The sequence below is a fragment of the Centruroides sculpturatus genome, unplaced genomic scaffold (assembly GCF_000671375.1).
Source record: "Centruroides sculpturatus isolate CEXI.00-Female unplaced genomic scaffold, Cexi_2.0 scaffold335, whole genome shotgun sequence".
Classification (NCBI taxonomy): Eukaryota; Metazoa; Arthropoda; class Arachnida; order Scorpiones; family Buthidae; genus Centruroides; species Centruroides sculpturatus.
Genome location: NW_019384713.1, coordinates 310,302 through 338,220, shown reverse-complemented (window position 1 = coordinate 338,220; position 27,919 = coordinate 310,302). Strand labels below are relative to the sequence as shown.

Below are 27,919 nucleotides of genomic sequence, written 5' to 3'. Positions count from 1 at the left end.
TGCACCTGAGTTGGGGGGCGCCCCAATCTGTGACCATACCAACAAGCGGGTCTATTGTGCACGCTGATCGATTTTTATCAGCAGAATCACGTGATTAATTTTCACGTCACGCATATTTTTTTTGTTTTTTTTTTAATCTAAGATGTCATCAGCCAAGTGTCGACTCATTTAAATATATATATATATATATATATAATTATTGAGGATATAAATTAAGCTTAGAGGGATATTTAAGAAAAGAAAAAGTAAAAACTTCCAAATGCTTTTAACTCTAGCATTTATTTTTATCCACCCTTAGAGTGCCGAAGAAGTGAAAAGGAATCAAGAAGTTATCGTGGACGTTTCAAATGAGGTTAGCAAGAATTTATAATACGTGGCACAAAATAATATATGCTCAAAAATGGAAATAAATTATACGTGTATATCCAAATCACTTCGCAAGATATAATTTTGAAACTTGCAAAAAAAAAAATAATAATAATAAGAAAAAAAGAGATCTTTTATTTTCTTTCTTCAGCATCAGATGGATGTTTTCTTAAATATTAATATTCTTCTCACGTTCTGTATTTCCAGGATCCCTTTTCTCCAACTAATGGTGAACCTTCTCCTAGAGAAAATGGACTTACAAGAAGGGAACGACCTCCGAGTGGATCTTCCTCGAGTAGAAGCACACCCACGTCTACAAAGCATAAGGATCATTTGGTAATTATCTGTCGTCACCCAGTTTTACGCCTGTCGGGCGTCACTCTTATTCGATTTTACGAATTATTTATTATTTTTTTGCAGAACGAAGCACCTTCGACACCCATTTCGAAATCGGTAACGCCAACAAGCTCTGGATCCACGACACCAAGTTCCAGTGGCATCAAGCCTGTTCCTAAATCTCCACATCTTGGAGGTAAGCCACCGGATTGGGATGAGTATTTTTCGCGTTTTTTCACTTCTCTTAACGCTACGTTTTTTGGTGTTAGGTCCACTTTATCCTTATCCTTTACCACCTGGTGGTCATCCGAGTTTACCCGCAGATTTAAGTCCTAGTGGGGCGTTTTCTCAAAGTATGCTTCACAATAATCTGACGCCTGCTTTAAATTCCTATTCTCGCAGCCTGGTAAGTACAATGTATATGATTCAATAAATAGCAGGATTTAGGAAGGGGGAAAAATAAGCACTCAGCGCGTCGCGTCGCGTGGTTGCAGCGCGCTATTTAAATATGTCCGCTATATCCGATGAAGACAATATATTTTTATTTTTCCGTTTTTTCCAGGTTGGTTACGAAACTCATCCCACACTTAGACCACCAGCCTTCGGTACAATACCCGCTGGGAAACCGTAAGTATAAACCAAAAACAAAACAAAAACCAAACAAATATATATATATATAAATAACTAAATAAATAAATAAAAAANGTAGAATACGATATAAACGTATCTATAATCTATATATATATAAAAATATATATATAAAGGGAGAGAAAATATTGTTTTTCGTCCATTATAATTTTTTGTATTAAAGAGAAAAAAAATTGTGTGGCACAGATCATTATATTATATGTAAAACTTTAAACGCAATTATGTAAAACATCAATAAAAGTAAAGTGTTTTTCCAACTAATCTTGCGCCCAGTTCTTTACACCTAACCACACAGGTCAAAATAAGAGGTCATAGAACAAAATAACAATATTCTAAATTTATTTTTAAAAATATATCTTTTTTAAAAGGGCACTACTAGCGTGTCATTCGCGCGACCTTTTCACCTCGTCTTCGCGGCCTATCGCGTTAGGAGGGGGAATTTTACCACTTCTGACCTCCGACCTCCCATAGATAACGGAAGGAAAAAAAAAAAAACAGTAGTAAACTAATAATAATAATAACATGGCGTCAAAAGTGTGCCCTACACGTCGAAGTTTTTGGCCAATGTACCCAGGACGTAATTTATGTATAAAAAAATTATTGATTTATGATTAATCGTTCTCTCTCATAGGGCTTATTCCTTCCACGTGAGTGCTGACGGTCAGATGCAACCAGTTCCTTTTCCTCCGGATGCTCTGATTGGACCAGGGATACCACGTCACGCACGACAGATCAACACGTTAAGTCACGGAGAAGTCGTGTGCGCTGTGACAATAAGTAATCCAACTAAATATGTTTATACGGGAGGAAAGGTAAGTAAAGGGGGGAATCAACGCACCAATGCGAATCACGCAACAAAATCACGTGACGGTTTTTAGGTATTTAAAAAAAAAAAACTTTCTTTCCTAATCTAGGGTTGTGTCAAAGTATGGGATATCAGTCAACCGTCTTGCAAGAGTCCCGTTTCGCAATTAGATTGCCTGGTAAGGAAATTATATACCAGATTTTTTCTGCATCTTTTTTTTTTTTAAATTCGCCATGATGAATGGTCGCGAGCATGCCGCGTCGCGTCGCATCGCTCGATTTTTTTTTTGTTTCCCCTCTTTTGCCGGCTTAATTACACATTTATCTCTTATACAGCAACGAGAAAACTACATTCGATCCTGCAAACTACTACCAGATGGGAGGACATTAATAGTCGGCGGTGAAGCAAGCACTATTTGTATTTGGGATTTGGGTGCTGTAAGTATCGATTGTGTAATCTCGGTACAAGCAGGCCTATGGCCTTAATTTATTTTCCCACAGGATATTAAATATAAAAATTAATAAATGTTCTTCCTGGATCTCATATTTTTCTTTCGTATCGCTTACATTAGGAGTGAGTGCGAAGGGGGGTGTAAAAGAAGGAAAAAAACTAATTAGTGAAGCTTTAAAAAGTGTCAAAATGGTTAATTAAATGTAAAATTTTGTCAAGATAGAAAAAAGTAACGGTGTAAAATAATTTTTGCTGTAGAAACCCTCTAGAGATGCTGATTTAACCTGTCAGCTTGTAAGAATGATTTGTTAATCGCATCTTCTTTTTTTCCATTATTAAAGCCAACACCACGAATTAAAGCAGAGCTGACTTCGAATGCACCAGCGTGTTACGCATTAGCAATCAGTCCCGATTCGAAAGTGTGCTTCAGTTGCTGTAGCGACGGTAACATTGCAGTTTGGGATCTGCATAATCAGTCTTTAGTCAGGTAAGTCATATTACTGTGTGATTCACTGGGCTAAGAAGGAACTCGAGTAATTTGGCGAAATTTTTTTCATCCCTGTAGACAGTTCCAAGGCCACACGGATGGTGCAAGTTGTATCGACATCTCCAGCGATGGTACTAAACTGTGGACAGGTGGTCTGGATAATACCGTCAGATCATGGGATTTAAGAGAAGTAAGCCGATAATTTTTCCTCGATAGAATCAAGATCTTCTATAAAATCTAATGGACTTAAGTTGAAGGCTAGTTTAGAGCTTCTTAGTATATAAATGCGTATAAATAAATTCATAATCGTTGCTCGAATGCATTTAAAGGTGCACTCTTCTAAGTTTACACAGTGCTTTTAACATGACATCTTTACGTGTATGACTTATGATAAAAGCCGCCGTACACTTATCTGCTTACTATTATACGTCGAATAATTGTGTCAATATCGGCATGTTTAAACACGATCCAGTTTTTTATCAGAAATGAGGTCAGACATAAGAACACACACAAACCAAAATGCCATATATTTTTTTATCGGAGCGAAAAAGCGCCAGGGTAGACGACGTAACGTTTTCACAAATGTCGTTTTAAAGTGTTACTGCGTGCCTCTTTAAGATACCTTACTTCCGCCATTATTTTTGTCACGTGGGTAAGAAAGGCATAATTTTCATTAAGGTGTCAATTAAACAAGCGAGTGAAGATTTCGCCGCTATAACTCATTTGTTTATAGCTTTCTAGTGTCGGAACGAGGGCCCAACAGGCTTTAGAAGAGCGCCAACCCCGTTAATTACCTCTTGATGGTGAAGCTATTACATGCTCGGCGATAAAGAATGTTGCTCCAACATTCCCCCTTATCGTCCATAAACAAACTATCAAGCGACCGCTAGAAAATTGATTATAAAATGTTCGATGAAGCAGATTTTCCCTTCTTCCCTCCTCCTCGACCGATAATGTAAGTTTATATAATGACACCCCTATTTATTTGTATCGTTTCTGTAGGGTAGACAGTTGCAGCAGCACGACTTCACCTCGCAAATATTCTCATTGGGTTACTGTCCCACCGGAGAATGGTTAGCAGTCGGGTAAGTATCGATTTTATTGCTCGAAATACTCCCCCCAGCCGTCGGCCATGGTTAAAAAACGAGTTATTAATTTACTTGTGTAGGATGGAAAGTAGTAACGTGGAGGTTCTACATTGTACTAAACCCGACAAGTACCAGTTACATCTTCACGAAAGTTGTGTGTTATCGTTAAAGTTTGCCTATTGCGGAAAGTGGTTCGTCAGCACTGGAAAGGATAACCTTCTAAACGCCTGGAGAACCCCATATGGTGCTAGCATCTTCCAGGTAAAAAGATTAAAAAAAAACTAGTTGTTAAGAAAAAAAAGGGGGCGGTGCCGTTTCCTTATTAAGGGGTGAGGGTCGGTTTAATGGAGGCTCGTGTTATACACCGTGTTAATGAGTCTGTTACTTCTTTCCAGTCCAAAGAATCATCATCGGTTTTAAGCTGCGACATCTCATCCGACGACAAATACATCGTCACCGGTTCTGGTGACAAGAAAGCGACCGTTTACGAAGTGATCTACTGACAACCTCCCAATTATAGTTCCTGAAACGTCGTCTACGACAGACGATGAATTGGCCGCAAGGCGGTAAATCAACCCAGTTCCTGCTCGCCCTTGTCATGTACAGATTCCGGCGAAAATGTACAGATCCTAGATGTCGTGTTCCCTCATTTTGCCTGTAATAGTTTGTCGATAATTGTATTGAATACAAAAAGAAGAAAAAAAAAGTACAAAAAAAAATCTGCTGTTTATTCTTCCTTCCATAATCCAATTAACCCGGTTAAACGTCTCACTGGACGATGTTTAACTATTCTGTTTTAATTTATCAATTACCCGGAAAAAATAACACGTTTCGTCTTTAATTGTAATCAATTACAACAATTAACTCGATCTGTTAAACACGAAACTCGATTTTCGTCCGGTAATTGAGATCGATTTCACTTAACGCTAGTCGATTTCGTTTTCCCGATTGTTTGAAATTGATCGCAATTAACGCCTTGAATGTAATTAACTAATTACAATTTAAAAAAAGCGCCACCAAGATTAAAAAGCGGGTTTTTCTTAATCAGACTTAAACGGCGGCATATTATTAACTTTACATAACGAATTTTACTGCCTTTTAAAAACGAATTCTGAAGGTATCCCAAAAATATTTGGAGGGGGTTAAATGCCGAACAGGCTTGTAATCTTTTTTTTTACTTTATCAAAACGTTTATGGAAAGCACAAACACGTGTTAACCTCGATACACACTAATTAAATACCCATATAAAAGCGAGTTAAATCGGTTAAAACCGGATATTGATTTTAGTTATACTGATTACACGTGTATAATATGCAAAGCACGGATCCCAGATTAGTAAATTGTAAATCGATTTTTATACTTTTCGCGAGACGATTTACTAAATCGATGTTTTTTTTTACGTGATTTATTTCCCGTCAAAAAGGGAGAGCATATATGTATTATATAGGTAGAGGAGTGCTAGAAAAATCGATTCTATAGACATCACCTAGTAAATGGGAGGTGAAAGTACTTAGAGAAAAAAATTACTTAACAACTCTCTGCTCTCTTTTCTTTTTTTTTAAAAAAAAACAAAGAACAAGAGGTTTAACTAAACTTTTAACCTTTGGAGTCAAAAATTATATAATTATAGTTAATGGAGAAGGGGGCTTTAAATGTTCGCAACCCCCTCTTCCTGGAAACGGTCAGCTTACTTAACCTCAACAGGGCAATTACCGTAACTTCAGTCATAACAGCAATAAACCAAAATTGATGTTACTACTGACAAGCTAGGGAGGGCGAAACAGGGGATTAACCTCGATTCTAACAGTTTTAATTAATAATTTTCAAACTTTTAGGGGTGGGGCAACGTTGGATGGGAAACTAAATATGTTTGCTCTATTATCTATTTCCTTTCAATCCAGGATGTTTACCGCTAACGTTTCCTCTGTTAACATCAACTGTCTGTGCGCTTTTTAGTCAGGTTACAATAACGATAAACAGATTGATGTTCCTACCGCCAGGACACGCCTCCCTCCCTGGCAAAAAATAACCAATTTACCGTGTTTGAAGGGAAGAAAGAAAGAAAGAAAGAAAAAAAGTTGGCAAGAAACCGGGGGTAAACCAATATAGTTGGTGACAGTTGTTTTACCGCCGGTGACATTCGAGCATCTACCGATTTTGGCACAGGTGCCAAGATGGCGTGTAGAAGCATGCCAGCGCCATTATTGACATTTTCTGTTAGACAAGCAGATTGCGTTTACAACAGTTGAAACGCTACACCCGTTAATTATTTTTAGTAATTTCTCGGATTTTACGCTAGGTTTAATAGATGACACTCGTCCCCTCTTTTTTCCTTAAATTACGGACAATATATATAAACTTATATATATATTCCGAAACCATGACATCACTTTATTTAACATCTTCAAATGTGAAACATGGATGATGATGGATTGCTCCTAATAATTTTTTTTTTTGGTAAATTTTTTCTCACGTACACACAACTGTTCTGAAAAATCACAGTAACAACCACGAGATGTTTAGCGAATAATAAAATTCACCAATCATCCAAGAGCTCATTTGCTACTTTTCTGTATTTTTTTTTTTTTATTCAAATGACAGCTTTTGGTCGAACGGTGCTCCTTCTGAGAAGAAAAAAAAATTAATAAAAAAAAATAATAATAAAATAAAAAACTTAAGTCTAGGGGAGAAAAAGTACACTTTTTTCTGGCGTAAAAAAAATTTGAAATTATTTTTGCGATTCTTTTTCCTCATACGTGATTTATATGTATAGATACCAAAACATAACACTGGGTTCTTGAATACATAACGGAAATAAAAAAGCACTTCTTTTATGAAAGTGACGCTGTAACAAAGCAACACATTATTATTATTTTTTAAGTTTTTTTTTTGTTTTGGCAATGGTTTTAGTGTGAAAATTACACGTGTGAAGTGAGGACTTGGAGAAGAAAAAGCATTTTTTTTTTTTCGGTGGAACTGCCACATATTCCCAAAAGAATCTGTCCAAAAGCGTTTTTTTTTTTCAATGGAGCGTTGTACAAAGACAAGTTGTGAACAATGAATCCAAATGTGCTATGAATCCTTTCCATAGTACAGAACACCATTTCTGCACAGGTTACAGACAGTGATATATCTACAAGTGTCTAAAAAAACAACAACCATTCCTAAAATAGCTGCCACACCTTGGCCGGCAGTGCTACTATGAAAGCATAGATTAAAAATGTACACCATTTTTTGTTTTATTTTAATAATTTCCATTAACCAAACGTATTCGTACGACTTGGTCTCTTGCGAAAAAAAAGTCTCTCTTCTATTCCTTGTGTGGGGAATGTTGTTTGGTCGTGATATACATCCAAAAAGGTTTTGTTTCTTTTTTTCTGAGAAGATATTTGTGTCCTTTGAAGGATGCTAAGGAACATGTCGAGTTTCGGCCATTTTTAGAGGGTTTCGCTCATGACACAAGCTGGCCGAACTGCATTTTTCTTCTTCCTTCCTTTTCTTCGTCGTCTTGAGAGGAGATTCGCCGCTGATCTCAATAAATGACTTCGTACACCGTAGCTTTTTTATCACCTGAACCAGTCACTATGTATTTATCATCTGAGGAAATGTCACAACTTAACACTGAAGAAGATTCCTTTGACTGCAATTGAAAAAAAAAGGAAGAAATAAAAATTGATGGGTTAGGGATATCTTCGGTTTTTACAAACGTTCATAATTGCAATGATCTGTAACCCACCTGAAATATGCTAGCACCGTAAGGCGTTCTCCAAGCATTCAACAGATTATCCTTTCCTGTACTGACAAACCACTTGCCACAATAAGCGAACTTAAGGGACAGAACACAACTTTCGTGAAGATGCAACTGGTACTTGTCGGGTTTGGTACAGTGCAAAACTTCCACGTTGCTGCTTTCCATCCTGAAAAGGTACACAAACGTCAATACGGGAGTAAAATCAACGTAAAACACTTATACGACACGACACGTACCCCACTGCTAACCACTCTCCTGTAGGACAGTAACCCAGAGAGAAAATCTGAGAGGTGAAATCGTGTTGTTGTAACTGCCTTCCCTGAAAGAAAGAAAGAAAAAAAAATCAAAATTAAAACTGCGCAGGAATGAATCCCAAGTTGTAACTTTGTAGATGATCGATACACCCCACGGCTGTATGAATTTTTTTTAAAGCTTCACTCTAATCAAAAACTACACGATAAACAAAGGCAAGACAACTTCCTTCACCTGCAAGGTAATAAATTGTTATTCACTAACAAGGCCAATTAAATTCCTGACAAACAACTATCAGCTACGAAGTGGTTCATGTTTTCGGCTCACCCCCTTTTTTTTCTGGCATTCTCTTCAACCACGACCAATTTGATTAAAAGGTAGTTTAACGCCCGAGCCGAGAGAACACTACAAAAAGGCATAAATAAAGAAAACAAAATTACGTATACACTAACCTCTCTCAAGTCCCACGATCTCACGGTGTTATCGAGACCACCGGTCCACAGTTTAGTGCCATCGCTCGAGATGTCGATGCAACTAGCACCATCGGTGTGACCTTGAAACTGCCTAAACGCCGAAAGAAATGAGTTAGCGCACACTTTGGCGGGCGACGACAGAAGAGGGGATGGACGAATTAGACAACTCACCTGACTAAAGTTTGATTGTGCAAGTCCCAGACGGCGATGTTGCCATCGCTGCAACAACTGAAGCACACTTTGGAGTCGGGGCTAATGGCCAGGGCGTAACACGCGGGTGCACTAGATGTTAATTCGGCCTTGATCCTCGGTGTGGGCTGCGGGAACACACAAAAGGGGGGAGGATTAACGTCGACTCTACCAAATTTCTAAAAGTAGTCTCGAGAAAATCTTACAGCGGCCAGATCCCATATAGATATGGTGCTGGCTTCACCTCCCACGATCAGCGTTCGACCGTCGGGGAGTAGTTTGCACGATCTGATGTAATTGTCACGTTGCAGGCAGTCCAGCTGCGACACGGGGCTCTTGCTAGCCGGCTGGCTGATGTCCCATACCTTAACGCAACCCTGTAATGAACAAAGGGGAAGTGGTTCGGATTAAATAAAAAAAAACACGTCCGATAATTAAAGGAGTCGGGAGGGTTGCACCCGTCACGTGACTCTGCCTACCTTTCCCCCCGTATAAACATATTTTGTAGGATTACTAATCGTCACGGCACACACCACCTCTCCGTGACTCAAAGTATTAATTTGTCGAGCGTGACGGGGTATGCCGGGGCCAATGAGGGCGTCGGGAGGAAAAGGAACTGGTTGCATTTGTCCGTCAGCACTGACGTGGAATGAATAGGCGCTGTAAAACATTAAAAAATGGGTGCAAGTTAGCAGACAGGCAACACGAAAAGGTAGTGTTTAGTAGCGTTCGGAGGTTTTTTCCCCACTTACGGCTTTCCACCCGGTATACTACCAAAACCTGGGGCTCTCATCGAGGGATGAGTGTCGTAACCGACCTGTAAAAAAAAAGGAACGAGAAATGAGATAACACCCTTGTAACCGGGTTGGGTGGCGCGTGACGGAGCAGGCAAACGTACCAGCGATCTGGTGTAAGAATTCAGAGATGGAGAAATGTTGTTGTGAAGCATTCCTTGTGAATAAGAGGCACTAGAACTGAGATCGGCTGGCATTCCTGGATGAGTAGCGGAACCTCCTGTGTGCAATGGATATGGGTACGGTGGACCTGAGTCGAAAAGAGGAAAAGAAAAAACAATAAAAATACACAGAGTGGACGAGAGAAAATAATAATAATTGGCGACGGGAGAGGGATCTCGTCTTCAACCCCTATTCCCGCTTGATAAATATGTATAGTACTCGACAGGTAATAAAATGTCAGACGTGACATTACAATCTGCAACTTACCAAGTGATGGTGCCTTGGGCAGGGACTTCAGACCACTGGATCCAGGTGTGCTACCTCCTGAGCTGGTGGGTGTGACTGGCTTGGGGATGGGTGTGGTCGACTTTTCATTCTGCGATGGTATAGATAGGGAAGGACAATTAGACAAATGCTACGTTTATTCACGAGAGTCCATCAAATACCGAAACACCAATATAAATCATCGACTGACCCGGCTATTACGAATCCGACACCGCATTCTTTAGCGGCGCGGATGTTACGTTTACGCGCGCGCGTGCATTAATACTGAGAGTCGATCCCCTCGGTGTTTTTGGGGATAGGACAGGCGATGTACTTACGTCTTTATGCTTGGATGAGGGTGTGCTGGCGTTCGAAGATATGCTACTGTGTGGACTGTGCGCGCTGTGCTCCTTCTTCGGTGCCTTCTCCGTGCCGTTTTCTTGGGGCGAAGGTACACCATTGGGTGGCCCAACCGAATCCTAAAAGACAAACCGGGAATAAGGAATACGTGGCGAGCGCCGAACTGGAGGAGGGAGAGAGAGAAGGCTTACCTCGTTCGCGACGTCCACCACTAGCTCCTGATCACTCTGATCCGCATCGCTGTCCTGTAAGAGCCAAATAAAAAATAAGGGGAAAAGGTTAGATGAGGAACAATGTAGGAGGGAGGAGGAGGAGGCGGAGGAGAGACGTTATTCGGCCAACCCACCTTCTCTTCCTTCTTCCTCTTCTTCAGCTCGTGATTCAGATCCGGAGATCGGCTCCGAAACTTCTCTCGGTCGTTAGGTGAAATGGAATTTCTCTGCAGAGAGGAAGAGAAAAAGAAAAGAAAAAAACTTAATTAGGTCCGACGGAACTAGGCATTCCAGATCAGCGAAGTGAAAAATGAAGAGCGTCACGTGACCGGAACTAGGCCAATTGCGGCCTTCCCGGCGGGGGAGGGGGCCGCGTCCGGGGCGCAGTACCCCATCCCGAGCGGAGGGAAGGCGAGGAAAATAAACACAAAGCCGAAATCCACACCGACCACAAATCAACCCCGCCCCCTCTCCTCGCGTCCCGGTCCAAGGCCCGGGCCTGGGGTATGGTGGATACACGTTGAAAAGGCCATCCTTCTACGCCAAACAATCGAGGGGAGAACCCGATCCGCGCGAGGGGAGTGAGGAGAGCTACACTCCACAACTCGGGACAGACACAGGCCAGGTGGTCCGAGTTCCTTTAATAAATTCACCCGTCCCCGAGCGGGAGGGGGGCGCAGCTGCGCGGGAACGGGAACGGGTCCGTGCCCGGAAACACGGCGCGATTTGTCTCCTTGTTCCCCCCACCCGCGGCGATCCAAGCCGAAAAACATTCCCAGAGCCATCTGGTTGCGTCGACCAGACAAATTCCCCTCCCACTAACGCCCCCCCCCGAACTCCCCGGCCAAGGGCAGATGGAGGGAGGGAGAGAGGGAGAAAGAGAAGAGAGGACGTGTTAATGACAAGCGCACCCTCGGCCGATTTCCGGATGCCATCCGTGACCAATGGGGCGTGACCTAATACCTGGACCGTGACCCAATCCCCGACGTCGCCCGGAGCCACCCTCTTCAAGCTCGCTCCCGTCGGGATAATTGCCAGCCATTTTCGTCCCGTACCGAGCGGAGGGAAGGGGGGATAAGGACATGGGGCGGGAAGCCAGACTGGGAAACGGGTCGCTCTCCCGCCCCGACGCCTACCTGTTAACCCGGCTCGACTCGGAGCTCCGCCCAACCACGTGGGATCACGTGACCCCGGGGATATCAGCCACCACCTGTTGTTCCGGTGGCAGAGCGGGCGGACGAAGCGACAAAGGAAAGGGCTTCCCGACCGCAACAAAGGTCGGTAGTAGGTTATGGAAGGGGGCGTGTAATTAACGTCGCCTCCAACCGGCAGGGGAGGGGAAGGGGACGTCTCCCCCGAGGGGAAGGGCGATTAAGCGGAGGATTAAGTCCGGAAAGGCGCATTACACGGGACGGGGGCCGAGACAGAGGGAGCCGAAAATGGCAGATCCGGCCGGGGGTGATAATCTGGCCATTCACCGAACGCCATCTGGTGGGCCCCCGAGAAAACACAAAAGACATATTGAGACGGACGGGAAGAGAAAAGAAGAGCTGCCGGGGAGGACCGGGGGGGGCGCAGGAGAGAGAGAGAGGAAAGACGAAAATAATCCACTTACAGAAGATGATCTATAACACGAAAGTGCAAGCACTCGGGCCGTAGGATGAAAGATGCGAGTGGGGTACTTACGTGTCTGTCTTCGGAGCTGTGAGCTGCGATGGGATATCGATTGGTTGTCATGGAGACGGATCGTCGGGGATCCCAGCGGGCGAGGGAAACAATGAACAGTGGGACGGGCGGGTGGAGGAGGAGGAGGAGGAAAAAAATGAGCACGAGTTAGTAAAAGCGCCAGGCGCCATAAATTGCGCGAAAATTAGCCAAAGAAAAATGAAAAAAAAATTATATACTTACCGCTGCTCGACCTCTTCTCCTCTCGATGCTCCTTGAGGGCCGAGGCGGCGGCCGAACTCGATATCGCCGCCGACAGGTGAGACGAGGGCGCCCCTCCGCTCAGCGAACTGGACAGAGCGAGTAGTCCAGCAGCCGTACTGGGCGGCATGGTGGGGGGTTGCAGACTGGCCATGGCCGCCGCCGCGTGAGGCATCATGGGAATCGGCGGGGCGTGAGCGTGCGGTGCGATCTGTTGGGCATGCATCTGTTGCTGCGGAAGAAAAAAAACGAGAAAACAAAAACCCTTTCAAAAAAAATCCCTCGTCCAATACGGCCGCCACCTCCCCACGCCACTCGGTGTTTTATAACGCAGAGGGGAAGGAACGGCGCGTAATATTAAAAGAAAAAAAAGGAAGGGAAAAAAAAGACGAGTGACGAGTCGCAAGGCGGAGCGCCAAGCAACGCGTCGTCTCCCGTTGCGAATCTTTGTTAAATTGCGAGAGGAGGACGGGGGAGAAAACAAACACGGCCACCCGAATTTTCCGAGCGGCGTTCGACGCTAGGATTAACACAAAGTGCACGAGTAATTAGCTACGACATAATTGGCATCCACTTAGCGAAGTTAATGGCGGCGAGCGGCGCTGCGTTTAATGAGACCACAGAAAACTGTTAGATTTCCCAGAGCCGTGGGGTTAAGGAAGCGCCCCGGGAGACTCGGGACGCCTCCTTAGCTCCCTCCTTGACGTCACACGCCCGTCGGTAGTAAGGGGGGTGAGAAACGGGAGGCTAAACAATACATAAACCGGGAACAAGGGGAGGAAAAAAATAATAATAATAAAGAGGGGAGAAGGAGGAGCGGGAAAAATCGACTCTTACCCCGATGATGGCATTCAGTTCGGTCATGGTGACCTGCTTGGCCCTCTCCACGGCCGCGGCTACTTGCTGTTGGTGCTGAAAAGGCATAAGGGATGACTTTAGAAAAATTGCCGCTCTCGATTATCCCCTCGCCAGGGGGAGGCGCACTCACCTCTTGAGACAGGAAAGGGAGGATCTGGGCGATGATGGCGTTCAGCCTCTTGGCAATCTCCGTCTGAAACGAAAGTAAAGTTTTTTTATTTCCTTCTTCTTCTTTCAATTATTATTAGTAGTAAAAGCGAAAATTACCGCCAGTCGTAAAAACGGAGCTCTTGCATTAACACCTGTCGTGACAGATGCAACAACGGTAATGGGGTATAACGGCATTAACAGTAATAGAGAGAGAAAGGGAGAGGTAGAACGGCAGCGACACCGTACACGTGTCCGCGATTGGAAAGTACATACACACACGAATTACGGATGTTTCCCTTTGCCCGTACAAACAATAGACCAATTACCGACCAAAGTGGGAAACACTACAACAACACTGGATTCCATCTGCTCTTGCCTTGTTTACACGGCTTCACCTGTCACTTCTCCACTTTTATTAGTACTCTTTCCGGACGTCAGATGGAAGCACGCGCCAAGGCCCACACCCCGGTCGGCCGGAAACCCCGGAAAGATTTCCGCCGGGCCCCGCGCCCCCTACTCTTATTCCCCGCTTAGGGGGCGAAAGGACGACGACCCCACCCGGTACGATAAAAATGGCGGACATGGCCGTTAACCGGGTTATAAAATATTAACCGGGTTGTAATCTGGCGGTGGCGGATTTAAAGTACAACGATAAAACGATGCTAGAGAAATTTCGGGAGGGGGGGGGGCGTCGGAGGAGCGAGGAGACTGACGTCATTGAGAGAGATAGTAGTATGGGAAGCAGTTTTCACAGGCCGCTGCTTCCAGACAGCGGGGATGGGGGATGGCCGGACGCATGGTCGAGCAAGCGTGCACTCGGTGCACACACCCCCTCCAGGCCTCGTTAGAGGGAGTCAGCGGCCCGTGACGATATCCCAGCGTGCCTAGAACTGCCAGTCACCGGTGAACAACAATTAGAGGATGCATGGGCTGCTTTTAAGGAGGGGGTTAGAGAGGTGAGCGCTCTTTTTAATCAGCATTCGTCGCCTCTTTTAAGCGCCGTTTCTCACGAGTTTCCCCCCAAAAAATAATAAATAAAAAGCGATGTAATAATAAAAGCATCGCCGGCGCGCGCGCGCACACACATACACACACACAAAGAAACCCGCGTAAGGCGGTCGCAACGCATCACAACTCTGGAGAAAGACAGAAGCGCCCGTTTAATCCCATCTCGGAAAGAGAGAAGAGAGATGGGGGCGAGCGTTTTTGACAGGCTAACACAAGTGGTACATTGATAGAGATGACTACTTATTCATAACCGTCAGCTGGTCAGATCTATCCTTAATTACTATTGAGCGGGGTGCAGAACGTTCTCCGGCTGGCGTTCGTAAAACGACAACCTGGTTAAGAGGGATAATCAATGGCGGACAAACACGGCCCGGTCGAGGTAGGGAAAATAGGCAATGGGAATCGAGTCTGCCGCCGGCCGATTGGGCAAAATCAATATTTACCGGAATGGGGGGTGGCGGGGAGAATGGAAGAGGAGAGAGAGGCATTACAAGCACTGCTAAGCCGCGGGTAATGAAAATGCATGTTCAATTTACGGCCCCTCGTAGTCCCATCGATTTTTCTCTTCTTCTTGCTTTTTTCTCCCCCGCCACCCCCGTCCTTTCTTCTTTCTGCAGCAGTAATCTCTGGATGCCTGCCTCGGACGGGATGTGAGCAGTCTAGTGCTTGCCGCCTTAATAATGTCGGTGGCAGATCGATAAGGAGAGTGTGCATAGTGAGGTTGGATGAAATAGACGGGGGTTCTCTCTCTCGCTCGCTCTTCCCTATCCGTTCGGTTGTAACGAACATGGACCCCGCTGCACGGCCAGACTTGCTCGATCTATCTTGCCAAGTAAATAACTGGCCGGGAGCCGGTAACTCGATCCTCCGGTGGAGCGAGGGAGTGAGCAGGAGGAAGGAAAAAAACTATATATATATATATATATATATATGTGTGTGTGTGTGTGTGTGTGTGTGTGTAGCAGGGGGTTTCCTGATTAGAAAGGGTTGAAGGCCCCCTCTGCTACATCGATTCGGGATTGGATCATCGGGAACGGAGGTTAAATAAGCTGGAAACTGGAAGCGGTGATGAACAACCGGTTTAGATTTCACCTAGCTTTGAATTATCGACTTTGCACCCGAAATCTATCAAACCGACCGTCTGGAGGGAGGGGGCAAAGCTCCGCGCTTATCGCGTGACGCATTGTTCAAACATCCCGGGCAATAAAGGTGCATCCCCGAAGAAGTGTGGTGGACATTCACTCTCTTAACCGTCTCGTTGGGTGACGAGGCGGAAGACGGGGGAGGAAGAAGAGGCGAGAAGGAAGGGGGAAGGGACGAAGAGAACCCATCAAAACCCGAGCTGACCGCATATTGCGCCTCCTAATTCTAACCGGGTATTTAGCAGCTGTGATTTGAGTTAGCACATCCCAGCTAATTACACATCGGGATTATAAAGGTTCCTGCCATATGGTGATATCGGAGCACCGCCACCGAGAGCAGTCGAATCAATTAAAACCGACAATCAGACAGATTGTCGCGCGGACCCCGTTGACAAGCTAAAAGCTGCAAAGGGCGCTGTCGGGGAGGAGGAACGAGAAAAGACCGCGACCGAGCCGTGGCAATACCCTCAAGAAAATTGGGGACGGGCGCACCGCCTAATTAAAACCTAACAATGGAGCGGGTGGAACCTTCTACGCCGCCTAGGAAATCGTGTGCGTCTGTGTATGTCTATGTATATATATATAATGTGTGTGTGTGTGTGTGTGTGTGTGTGTGTGTGTGTGTACTGTTGGGGATGGAGGGTGGAATTTAATCAACGTGGCTCCCCCGTAGAACCGATTGTTCGCGTCGCCCAATGAATTAGCAAACTGGCAGGTTTCCGACGAAACCCCGTGTTAATAATAATCGACCTGCAGTAAATCATAAAATGTTCCAAGGGAGATATCCCCAAAACCACGTAGTGCCTGAACCTTGACTGAATTCCGCACGCGATGCCTTTCTTTAATCTTCCCTCGTTTATATGCAGCTTCGTTTTATTCTTAACTGTCAATGGGATTTCTAGTCCCCCATTGACAGATTTAATTTATCTCTCTGTTATTCCGGAGGATGTATTAAAAGCTTTCTTTCCATCCAAAAGCTTGCTTGGTATCCTGGGGGAAAAGGATTTTTATGTTTATCCCTATTGGTAACGCTATTCTCATCAGAAGATGCTTAATTGTATAATTTAAGAATTGCAATTTCTTAACATCTAAGTGAGGTTACAATAATCAACCATAATACTTTTAAGGGGTTTCAATAGAAGATTCTCAATTCCATTTAAGCACAAGGCAAAGATACTGCTCTGAATGGGATACATCAAAAAGCTCTTAATCCTGTTTAAGGATGTTACAAAAGGTTTTTTAATTCCACTAAAGAGTTATACCTGAAGGGTCTTAATTCCATTAAAGGGCTGACACCATTGAGCAGAATACCATTGAAAATTTGGGATTTCAGTACATTAGAAAAATGAAAATCCAAGCCACTTATGACATAAAATGCAGTTACCCAAATTCACTTGCTCTTTATTGAACATAGTTAATAAGGGCATTTAATGCATAAATTTTTAAAAAATTGTTTAAGGATGTTTACTTATTGTAGTAATATTATCCAACTTGTCACCAGTAATACCTAATTAAAAACAGTGATGCCATTTCTTTCGTAGTGCGATTTATATTTGTGAGCAGAAATATAAAATATACTATAAAATTCCGCAGAAAAATATTGCAGTTTTTAAACTACTATACCAGAAATTTCTAAAGGTATAAAGATTATACAACCATAAACTATGTATGTAACAACACTTATTTTTCATTAGACTTATACACACAAACTTACGCATGTCTCTTGTTTACAGTGTTAATCTTCAAGTTGTAGAAGAGTCCTAGTATTTATTTAATGAGACAAGTAAGCATCTACTGATTACAGCTGTACAAAGTATAACCAAAATAATTTATAAATTCTAATTGTATATTTATAATAACTATAGATTTTTGGATATAAATTAATGTTTACTTGAATATAGTAATTTTATCTGAACTGCTATTGCTGTTAGAGCATGCAAAATTTCAAAAATAACTATAAATATGAATCTTGACTCTCCAAACTTTGCAATGACTTAAAATTAAAAACAATATTGTTAAGTTGTGTTGAATCAAACAGGAAATTCAAACATGTATATACACACACAAATGTATTATATATTTAAAAAAAAAACATACAATGTTTTTCTGAAATTACAAATTTGATTTTATATTTATAAGATATAAACTTACCTGTTTATGCATTTCGACATTCAATCCGTAGGACATTTCATAATACTAGAAGAAAAAAATAAATAAATAAATAAGATACTGTTTGAATCTAAGAAATAAATTAAAAATTAAAATCAATTTTCTATGAAAGTTTTCTACTTCCATAACAAAAACAAAAACAGAATTCAATTCAAGTATCATTCTCTAAGTCATTACTTATAAAAATTTGACAGTAGCAAAAAGCATCAATAATAAAATAGTTAATTATAAATGGTCACACTGCCAGTGTTCAGTTTGGTCCACCAATATGTCCCTTTGGACTATTTGTTATTTATAAGATAAAAATTAAAATTTTAATTAAAAAAAATTAGAGACATAACTGGTATGTCTGCTACTAAATTAACTCAAAATTAGTGCATTATCCAGAGATCGAAGTGCCGACGAGATACGAGAATTAAACATCTTCATCCTGCTGCATGCCATGCATTTCCATTTAAATATGATCCTTATTTCTGATCAGTTGTGAAATTTTTATTGTATACTAACACAAGATAGAGTGTAAAATTCAATTTTGTAAATGCAGTGCAAAAAACTAAAAATAAAAAATCATAAATCCTCCAATTTCAATTCTATTTTCTTCTTTGACCTCTTGAATATATTAGAGGAGAGAAAGCTGTGCTGTGCCCAAGGTTTCCATTTAAGTAAAGCACAATAACCGTGCAATGTTTTTTACGATTATACATTTTGCATAACGAAAACTACCAGCATAAAGTATCCTTTTGCTTGCCCGCTTTATATCAACACCAATTTATTATTAAACAAATAAACTTTTGACGGTTAAATTCTAAAAGTACGTAGCATCTCGGATGCATTATGTCTGTAAGGAGTGAAGGGAGGGGGCCGAAAAATCAATCAACCAAATATTTATTGTATGTAGCATCTGTTCAAAGATTTACAATTTTAACAAATATTATACTGTATGTATGTATATATATATATATATATAACAAAACACATATTTGGAAATAACAAATGGGAGAACTAATTAAATCTCTTGTTTGAGCTTCTTAAAAAAATTAAACGTCTGTAAATTTTCTCATTACATTTTACCGATATTTCAATTATAACATTCTTAAATACGTGTTGTATATCCCAGAGATGCTATTTAATACATACCAAACTCTTAATTACATTTAGTTTTGTTTAAAGGTCTTCATGGCATGATCAATCTATTAATAATTGATTATTCTATAAACAAATACGATAATCTACTTCGTTAAATCAATAACTGTTCTTTACTCTCGTGTTTACTATTACTAAACAATATTTAGCCAAAAGTAATATAAACAATCACCCATAAATTATTCCTAGAAATTGACTAAATGTCATTGACGGCACAAATTTTTGTTATAAACTAATAGAAAATTAATATGTAAATAAATTTTTTAAATTTAATTTTTATCCCTGTGCTTCTTCAAGTCCAATCTGTATCTTACAAAATAAATCTAGATGATACAATTCATAAGATATTCATCTTATGAATTGTATCATCTAGATTCACAGAAGAATTAGAAGTTATATAAACCATAATAAAGCTTAGATTGTCATGTCTTTGGAGAGTAAGTTACCATTAATATGTAACAAAAGTAACGAGACTTCAAAACAAAGTTAAATTTCACAAAACAATCATTCTTCCATTAACAATATATAGATTACAGAGGAGGACTCAGACTATAAGAGAACAGAAAATTATGGCATTTGAAATGAAAGGCCAGAGGAAGATCAATTGTACAAAATGGATTGACAGAAAAACTAATGTTAAAGTAAGGAAAGACAGAGCAATAGAGACTATAATGGAAATAATTAAAGGAGACAGTTGAAGTGGTTTGGTCACAATGAAAGAATGGAGTCTCCTAAATCTCAAACTTGACTCTATATGGAAATACAGAAAGCTATAAAAGAGGAAGTCATCTTAGAATAAAATGGCTCAACAATTTAAAATTAGTCGTGCGATCAAAGAGTTATAATATGGCAGGAACTATGGAAAATGGAGACAGATTGTGAGTGGAGGATTCAAACTGAATGACTATATCAATCAATGAAGTGTATTTATGCTAAACTTAAATCAACAGCTGAACAGCTTGAATGAATCATTGTGATAAGAGAGAATGAGCTTTTTATTGTTTAGCTATCTATTAGCAATCTAATAGAGATATACTTTTAAACTATTAATAGCTTGTTTAGATGAGAGAAAAGTTTAAAAATACCACACATGCAAAATAAAATACTAAATTGTATTATGCAGAATAAGGCTGAGCACCTTCCAATAAAGATAGAGTACAGAAACATATATATATATATATATATATATATATACTGTTTGTCTGATAAGCACAGGAAAATTTTATAATAAATCTGACTACTACGTCCTGGAGCAATATGCTGCACAATTCCTTTAAGACAGATTTCAGATCTTGAGAGTGAATAGCCAGTTGTAAATTTGAATTTTTCAATTTAAAGACCAGTCATCCTCCTCCTTATTTGTCCATTTTCTATTAAAAAAATAGAGACCAAATTTTTTATTAAAAAATAGAGTGCCAATAGTACATAAACTGAATGTTTCCTCGCTCCAGACAAGATAAATAGCCTGGCCATACAGAAACTATTAATTTAGTACTTTTGATCTGTGGTAAACAAATTCTTAGTATATTTAATTAAGATTATTATTTTACATATAATGAGTTAATTTAATGAGCAGATTATAAGTTTATGTTAATTATCTCACAGATTAAAATTTATTCATATTTCTTTACAGGATAATTAATATTAATTACTCTGATCTATGTAAGTATCTACTCTCTTTTCTACTATTTTTTCCTTTCAATTATCTTCTTAATAATCTATTATCTTGTTTCTGGAGTTTCATATATTCACTTACAATTATCTCCCAACTATAATTTTCCCAGATTTCCTTCTATAAACTGAAAATTATCCCAATGATAACATGAATTTATCACCCGAAACTCTTATCTGTAATGTTAAACGCATGTAACATCTATATTTTAATAAAATATATATTTGCTGTAGTTTGCAAACAAATGACAATTGAATGAGCTCTAAGGAATCCCTTAAATTTTAATTTTAAACAGATAATTATCATTTTAGCATTAGTGACACAGTTAATGATCAACTTAACTGCATCATTTATATATTATGTCAGTATATTAAAATGTTCTTAAATATAAAAAAATAAGGACATTTTTTTTTTTACATTTTAGCCATTTAGCATAATGCCTATCAATAAATAAATTTCTGCGTTTCCAAGGTAACATTTCGCATATAGTTCACAGACTAATTATCCTGTTTATCTGCAGCATGCAGCTACGAGTATTCTCATTCGAATAATTTCTGTCTCAAATTGCAGAAAACTTCACTCTTAAATATAAAAACCGAAATCCATATAAACTAAAAGGCTAAAACAACTTAACACAAATTTCTGAAAGTCTAAAGCCATTAATCGAGTTTAGAAAAATCAATTACAGAAAAAAAAATAATAATATAGAGAGAGAAAGAGAGGGAAAAAAAATCCTATGAGATCATTCACTTAAAGATGGTGACAAGATAAACTGAGTCCAGTTATAAAAGATGCACCATCTCATTTAAATAAAGGAGTAAAATTCGATTTAAAATGATTCCATATCAAGCAGTTGACACATACTGAAGTTTTATTATCTTCATCAGACTTTGTAATGACCTAATTTGGCAGTAAATAAAATCGATATATCCCTATATCGCCGTCGCATAAATTTAAAGACATTAAACTCACCTGTCAAACTGTGTAATTTGAAAATCAATAATTAACTCTATTTTTCAAATCATATTTTGTCTATTATTAAATGGTGGGTAATAAAAAGAAAGGATGAGTATTAATAGCATTAATTTGGGAGGGAAAAAGGAAATTTTTAAGAATTCTTTCCTCCTCCCTTTTTTCTTCTTTTAGACTGGATTTTATTTCATTGTTATTACTGCTGGAGAATAGATTAATAAATATTTATTTTTTAACAGCTGAAATGCTCTTCCATTTTTTGAGATGACAAAGAATGTATTCATCGGTTAAAAATGCCACGTTTGACTATTTAAACAGGCTTCAGATGAAATTTAAAAGTTACAAAGTTTGTCAAGAACCTCCAATTGTTTTGATATAGAAGAATTTTATTTTGTGGACATCACAACAATAACAGCAACAGCAGCAAGAACAAAATTAGTAATGGATCCATACTAAAAAAGTGATTCTAAAAGGTTGCAGTGATTTATTTTAAAGAACAAAATCCTATTTCTAGTTTTTCAATTTTCTTATTTGTGAATTCCCCCTTCAAAAAAAAAAAAAGGAAGAAAATTGTTTTTAATAGAATTTTTAATATTTTTTAATTAAATTAATATTAAAAAGAAGAGGAGATTATTAAATTTTTTCTTCTTTTTTTTATGTTATTAATTTTAATATTTTAATAATTCTTAATGCACATTAATTATATGCATATATATAGATACAATTATCAAGAATATTTGACAGGAGCTTATGTATTCATGTTTTACAAACTGGTAACTTGGCAATATCTGAAAACAAATTTTAATTTGTCAGTAAATGCATTTATCATTCATTGATATGAGATATTGATTCCGATATCGAATTATCTATATATTTATATACAAATGACAGTGACAAGGCTGACGTTATCCAAACTAATATGAAGAAAAGTGAAAATGTAAGCATTTTTTATACTTTTTACCCCACTTCATTAGCATAAATTTTGGCATTGTTGTTGAGTGGCACAGCTCATATATGTGTAGAAAAAGTTAATTAAAACATGCTATTATTTTTTTTATGGTTTGGCTATTTAAAAAAACAATTTCAACCTGTAAATTTCATTTAATTTTTCTAAAAAGATAAAAAAATTTTTAATTTTTTTCAAACTTAATTAATTTATTGAAAAAAGTAATAATCCATTAACAACCAATTTTTTCCTTTCATTTTTACTTCCTTAAAAAAAAAACCAGGTACAAATGTGTACACGAACATTGACAAAATTCTTTATCATGCAGAATTATTCGAATTTACTATTAGACTATTGATCAAATTTTAGAAAATCTTAACGTTTCCATGAATGTTAACTAATTCTAAAAGCATTAGATGACAAGTTTAAAATGTTCGCAAGAGTAAGCAATATCTTTGTGCAATTATTTCAGATTACGCAATCTTGAATTTCCAAAGATACAGCCTGGAGGCGGCATCTTAATATCCATAAAATGGACGCGATAGAAATGGCAAATGTAAATTTACGAATGATTTCGACTTATTCTTAATTATAAAATAACTGGAATGAAAGCAAAAATCAAATTCTCCTTATGGCATTAAAGACACTTAATTATAGTATTTACTTAACTGGTTAAAAAAAAAATGAAAATAAAACTGTGTACAAATGCATGCAAAACCTCTCCACATTTTTCAGAATAAATTAGAGCAATTCGCAACTTATTATGCACTTTAAACACAATAATGTTGGTCTCTTGATATAAAATTATCTTTGAAGATGACAGCAAAGTGGAAGTGACACGAAAAAACTTTCTATATCAAGTTTTCCTCATTAGTTTACTAATTTTTTGATAGGAGGCATTAAAATTGACAAAATTTGTCATTTTCCCGTTACATGGTAATTACATCACAATGCTTTTTTTTCTCTGTTATCAAACATTATTTTAAACATTTTTAATTATGCATGCCAACTTTTATTGTTTACGTACTGTATATAAAATAAAGTAGAAAAATACTGTTGATGTATTCTAACCGGGAAAATGGCGTATCTATATATAGATCAAACTAATGCTAATGTTTCCATATTTTGCATGATATATCTTCAAAGTTGTCTCTAAACAGAATTTTATTCAGATAGTCTAAACAGAAAAGTTGAAAAGAGAATTTCTAAGTACATACAAACACAAGCAACCGCTGCATTTACTCTAAGAGTAGAGTAGAAGTAAATTAATATGCCGATTATCACATAGTGTGGATGAACAATTTGCCGATGTGGCAAGCCTCAATGGAGGAAGCATTTGCAAATCTAACAGACGATAATTAACAGCTAAATTCATTGAGAAAACCTCATTTTGGCCATTAAAGAAAATGGCCTAAAGAATCACTGGAACAGACGCACAAAAGATAAAACTTGTGTTTTCTTTTGTCGAAAACTTTCAACTTTATAATTATACCCTTTCGAAAATTTAATTGGAAAAACCTGTTTGTAGATTTTCAAATCAAGAGAAAAAAATATATTCACGTGTTAACAAACAGCTGCACTATCAAGTGTGATTAATAGATTTGTTCATTCTTTTTTTTTCTTTCTTTCCTTTCCATTTACTTCCCCCTCTTGTAAAAATAGACAAATTTATTATTTTAACTCTATGCACATTTATTCTCTTTTATTGTATAAATGAAATATTTAATTAATTTTTTTAGTTAATTAAGAAGAAAGAAGGAGAAAAAAAATTCTACAAATTTAAAGGGGGAAAAAACTATAATCTAATTACAACTTCCCCCTCTTCATCTCGCTATAACTTAAAATAAATTCCATTAAATTTTCAAAATTTAAACATTTACAGATTTACATTTCCCCCATAATGCTAATAAATATTTTGTTCTGTAGTTTTTTAATAAATTACACACAAAAATAGATTTTTTTTCCTATATAAGAGTCATACTGGGTAAGGTAATCCAAGATAAAAAATTTTTGTTTTTCTCCATTATTTTCTAGCAAAAATTGCCAGATTAGCATAATATGCACAATATAAACACCTATGAATGATCTCAAACTATAACCTAAACTGGAAATTATAAGAAAATCGCACTTTGTGGAGTGAAAATCTCGAAACTCGAATCTTTTTGAGCTTTTCATCTTCAGAGCAAATATCCCTTAATTTACTTAAAATATGTTTTATAACACTTTCAAAAGTGCTTTATTTTCAAAATCCAAGCAGTTTTGAAAATATTTAATTTACTCAAAATATCCTTTTTCCCTTTTGCTTGTATTTTTTGTTTTGCTTTCTGAAACAATTTAAGTTCTGAAGATGAGTTTAGCAAAGCTCAAAACTTCTTTAATTTTAAAGATTGAAAGAAAATTATGTTTTATCACAGTAAAATTCAAGATTTTCACTCCAAAGAGCACAATTTTCTTATAAATTTTGAAAAACTAAGACCTTATTTACTTCCTCAAAGTTTTTCCCTTCTTTAACCTCATGTAATTTAACATATTCTATTGTATCAACTACAACTATTGATTTAAGTGAAAATGACTGATCCAAAACTGGATAATTTATACAGTTTATAGATTACATAAATCACATTATATCATATTTACATAGATAAACAAGAGAATGACAATACAACACACGACAAACTTTAGATCTTGCACCCTTCAACAATAAAACAATATTACCAATGGATAATAACACCACTATAAATTACATTCGACTGCATAAATAAGCAATTACTTTTGTATAAATAAAAGAGCATTCTCTCCAACCAACTTATTATTGGGAGTAGAAATATAGATTTACGTACGGTAAGCTCATGTTTCCATTAATGATATTTAAACCCGCATTTATTAATATATGATGAACTCAGGATTTACTATTGAATTTTACAATGATTTTTAGCTTCTATCATGATTTAATTCACATTTAAACACAAAGAAAATGAATTTAAATTTAAGGAAAGTTTCAAGCTTACCATAACATAATGCCTCTGCATTTCAGTCTTCTCACTGGCAAGCTTCTCACATTCTAATTTCAGGCTGAAACAATATAAAACTTTTTAAATAATAATCCAGCTTAAATATATATAAATTTAGAAAGCTTTCATTGTATATTTATGAGATAAACTCTAACTTAAAGAAGAAACGTAACACTTTTAAAACCGAAGATGTAAACTTGTATGTAGACTTGGCAAATTAATCACATTCCGACAATTATTAATTGCTACCACGCAGTAATTAATTTGTAGCCAGAGAGCTCGGGAGGATAAACAAAACCTACCAACCACTTTACGCAAATGAACAAAGTCATTCCAAAGAATCTAACCGAATTACTTGCATAATAAAAATGCAATTGGGAGAATGAAGATCTTTAAAATATGAACTCAATAGTTAAAAATTACTTCTTTATATCATCATTAATAGGACAAGATTATTGGACATGTCAGAGTAAAAACACTTTTCACTGAAGAGAACACATAAATGAGACCAGTTACTATTATGAGATAAATAGTCAGATACTGTTTATTCTATGACTCAATACTCGTTCATCATTGAAATCAAGTTAGGTTTAATAATATTTTATATTACTATTATTTCACACTTGTCTACATTCATTTTTATGATGATAATTCTTTCTCAATGCCATTCAAACTTTGCATGAATGGAAATAGAATCATTGTTGACTGTCCTACATTTGTGTTATGTAATGAATACCTTTTTCACTATATTAATACAATTTGTAATTTCGTATTTATTAAGTTGTTTCTAGTTTCTTACTCATTATTTTAACCGAATTCTTTCTATAACTAATGAAACAGTCATACCAAAGCAACAGTTTGTTTAATTCATATCAAAAGGACTTGAGGGTGAGAAAAATCTCAAATATATTTATGTTATACAATAAATGACTTAAAAAAAGACTACTTTGGTTCTTTTATATTAATAAGGAGTCAAAAGACGATTCAGTTTATGCAACAAATATATGTTAAACAGAGTGTTTTAATTAATTAAGAGTAAAATACATTTAGAATTGATGCTTGAAATTTATGATAAAAGACTTCTTTAACCAAGAAAATTCTCTTTTTATCATCATCTTTAAACTTCTTATTTCTTTAATTTAANTGTAATGTTTAAAGATAAATTTATAGATTTAATTACATTTTTATTTATTATTAGAATACAGAATACTTTAAAAAAATAAAATAATTTACTTTAAAGTGTTGTGTATTGCAGGCTCGAACACATGTTTAATACTGTATATATCTAAGATCACATTTAATGCATTTTTACATATTTATTACGCTTCTGTTTAGTTTTATTTTAAGATAAGTTGACGTTTTTGCTTAATTCTAAACATATAACGTCGAGATTGCGCTGGAAAAATTGTCGTTTTAATCAAAGGTGCATGTACAGTACTTGCTATGTCTAAAAAGCCAGATGATTTACAGCATCTCTCGATGATTACAGTCTCGGAATGGCTCGGGGTATTTATGTATATAATGAAAACAAAGTTCTTAAAGGTTAAGCCACTCAACCCTTTCTACCAAAAGTGTTTATTTATCAAAAAATAGAAAGTAGTTTCGAGTGTTTACAGCATTAACCAATGACATGTACTTTCTAAAATGCCTCTTACGACTATAACCCGCGGCGGTTGTTGCGATACGAAATGGCTGGTTGGCATGGAAACCTCGTAACACCATCAACTAGACACAGTGTGAGTTGTATTGAGAAAATGCACGCTGACGGCCAAAAAATTCAGTAGGTTAATACGAAAACTTTAAAGTCGACGTACCTTCGGATTTTTCAAAAATACTTTCAATTGTCTAATAAATTATTGAATTTATTTTACTTTCTTGAAACCGTGTCGGTGATTATTTTTGTCGTTTTTGAACACTATATAGTTCATACACATAACACAAGGCAATCTTCATTGTAAATTTATTCAATTTTTAGTTGAATTTATGCCAAATTTTTCATTATAGAGCCTTTCCAAATTAAGAAAAACAGAGAAATTACATAATTTGCATAATTTTTATCACATGTAAAATGAATTGCCTGATTCCTTTATTGGATTATTAAGGATAAGTAAAGGAATTTGGCCATTCATTTTACATTTGAAGTAATTGTCCACTTAGTTGTATTTATTGTGTGAATTTTTATCATATTATAAACAAACTTAGCAATTCAAAACACACCAAATATTAAATTTGACATTACAGATGATCCAAATATGTAAATGTTTTATGTAAACATATTTAACAA

At 37.6% G+C, this 27,919-nt stretch overlaps 2 protein-coding genes across 17 annotated transcripts in view; one reads left to right on the top strand and one right to left on the bottom strand.

The window, feature by feature from the left end:
- LOC111627877 (transducin-like enhancer protein 4) overlaps positions 1 to 5,860 on the top strand; it is an 84,401-nt gene extending 78,541 nt beyond the window's left edge. For 2 of the 6 annotated variants that reach the window (XM_023371546.1, XM_023371545.1), the window contains exons 12-24: positions 299 to 352; positions 574 to 702; positions 787 to 898; positions 972 to 1,108; positions 1,265 to 1,329; positions 1,982 to 2,162; positions 2,265 to 2,333; positions 2,491 to 2,592; positions 2,947 to 3,092; positions 3,171 to 3,282; positions 4,095 to 4,177; positions 4,261 to 4,441; positions 4,576 to 5,858. In XM_023371546.1, coding sequence (XP_023227314.1) covers positions 299 to 352; positions 574 to 702; positions 787 to 898; positions 972 to 1,108; positions 1,265 to 1,329; positions 1,982 to 2,162; positions 2,265 to 2,333; positions 2,491 to 2,592; positions 2,947 to 3,092; positions 3,171 to 3,282; positions 4,095 to 4,177; positions 4,261 to 4,441; positions 4,576 to 4,683 — 1,479 coding nt within the window. In that variant the 3' untranslated portion in view covers positions 4,684 to 5,858. Of the gene's footprint in view, positions 1 to 298; positions 353 to 573; positions 703 to 786; positions 899 to 971; positions 1,109 to 1,264; positions 1,330 to 1,981; positions 2,163 to 2,264; positions 2,334 to 2,490; positions 2,593 to 2,946; positions 3,093 to 3,170; positions 3,283 to 4,094; positions 4,178 to 4,260; positions 4,442 to 4,575 lie in introns of all 6 variants that reach the window. The other 4 variants (XM_023371548.1, XM_023371547.1, XM_023371549.1 and 1 more) reach the window with 3 other exon arrangements.
- Positions 5,861 to 6,059: 199 nt separating this feature from the next.
- LOC111627879 (transducin-like enhancer protein 4) overlaps positions 6,060 to 27,919 on the bottom strand; it is a 161,677-nt gene continuing 139,817 nt past the window's right edge. For 5 of the 11 annotated variants that reach the window (XM_023371552.1, XM_023371556.1, XM_023371551.1 and 2 more), the window contains 19 exons: positions 25,633 to 25,696; positions 17,874 to 17,918; positions 13,553 to 13,615; positions 13,402 to 13,497; positions 12,547 to 12,796; positions 12,325 to 12,347; positions 10,773 to 10,865; positions 10,618 to 10,671; positions 10,405 to 10,545; positions 10,070 to 10,178; positions 9,745 to 9,890; positions 9,599 to 9,663; positions 9,326 to 9,506; positions 9,053 to 9,223; positions 8,829 to 8,974; positions 8,637 to 8,748; positions 8,169 to 8,251; positions 7,918 to 8,098; positions 6,060 to 7,821 (listed from right to left, as the gene is read on the bottom strand). In XM_023371552.1, coding sequence (XP_023227320.1) covers positions 7,714 to 7,821; positions 7,918 to 8,098; positions 8,169 to 8,251; positions 8,637 to 8,748; positions 8,829 to 8,974; positions 9,053 to 9,223; positions 9,326 to 9,506; positions 9,599 to 9,663; positions 9,745 to 9,890; positions 10,070 to 10,178; positions 10,405 to 10,545; positions 10,618 to 10,671; positions 10,773 to 10,865; positions 12,325 to 12,347; positions 12,547 to 12,796; positions 13,402 to 13,497; positions 13,553 to 13,615; positions 17,874 to 17,918; positions 25,633 to 25,696 — 2,131 coding nt within the window. In that variant the 3' untranslated portion in view covers positions 6,060 to 7,713. Of the gene's footprint in view, positions 7,822 to 7,917; positions 8,099 to 8,168; positions 8,252 to 8,636; positions 8,749 to 8,828; positions 8,975 to 9,052; positions 9,224 to 9,325; positions 9,507 to 9,598; positions 9,664 to 9,744; positions 9,891 to 10,069; positions 10,179 to 10,404; positions 10,546 to 10,617; positions 10,672 to 10,772; positions 10,866 to 12,324; positions 12,348 to 12,546; positions 12,797 to 13,401; positions 13,498 to 13,552; positions 13,616 to 13,689; positions 13,981 to 17,873; positions 17,919 to 25,632; positions 25,697 to 27,919 lie in introns of those variants that run through there. The other 6 variants (XM_023371554.1, XM_023371557.1, XM_023371555.1 and 3 more) reach the window with 6 other exon arrangements.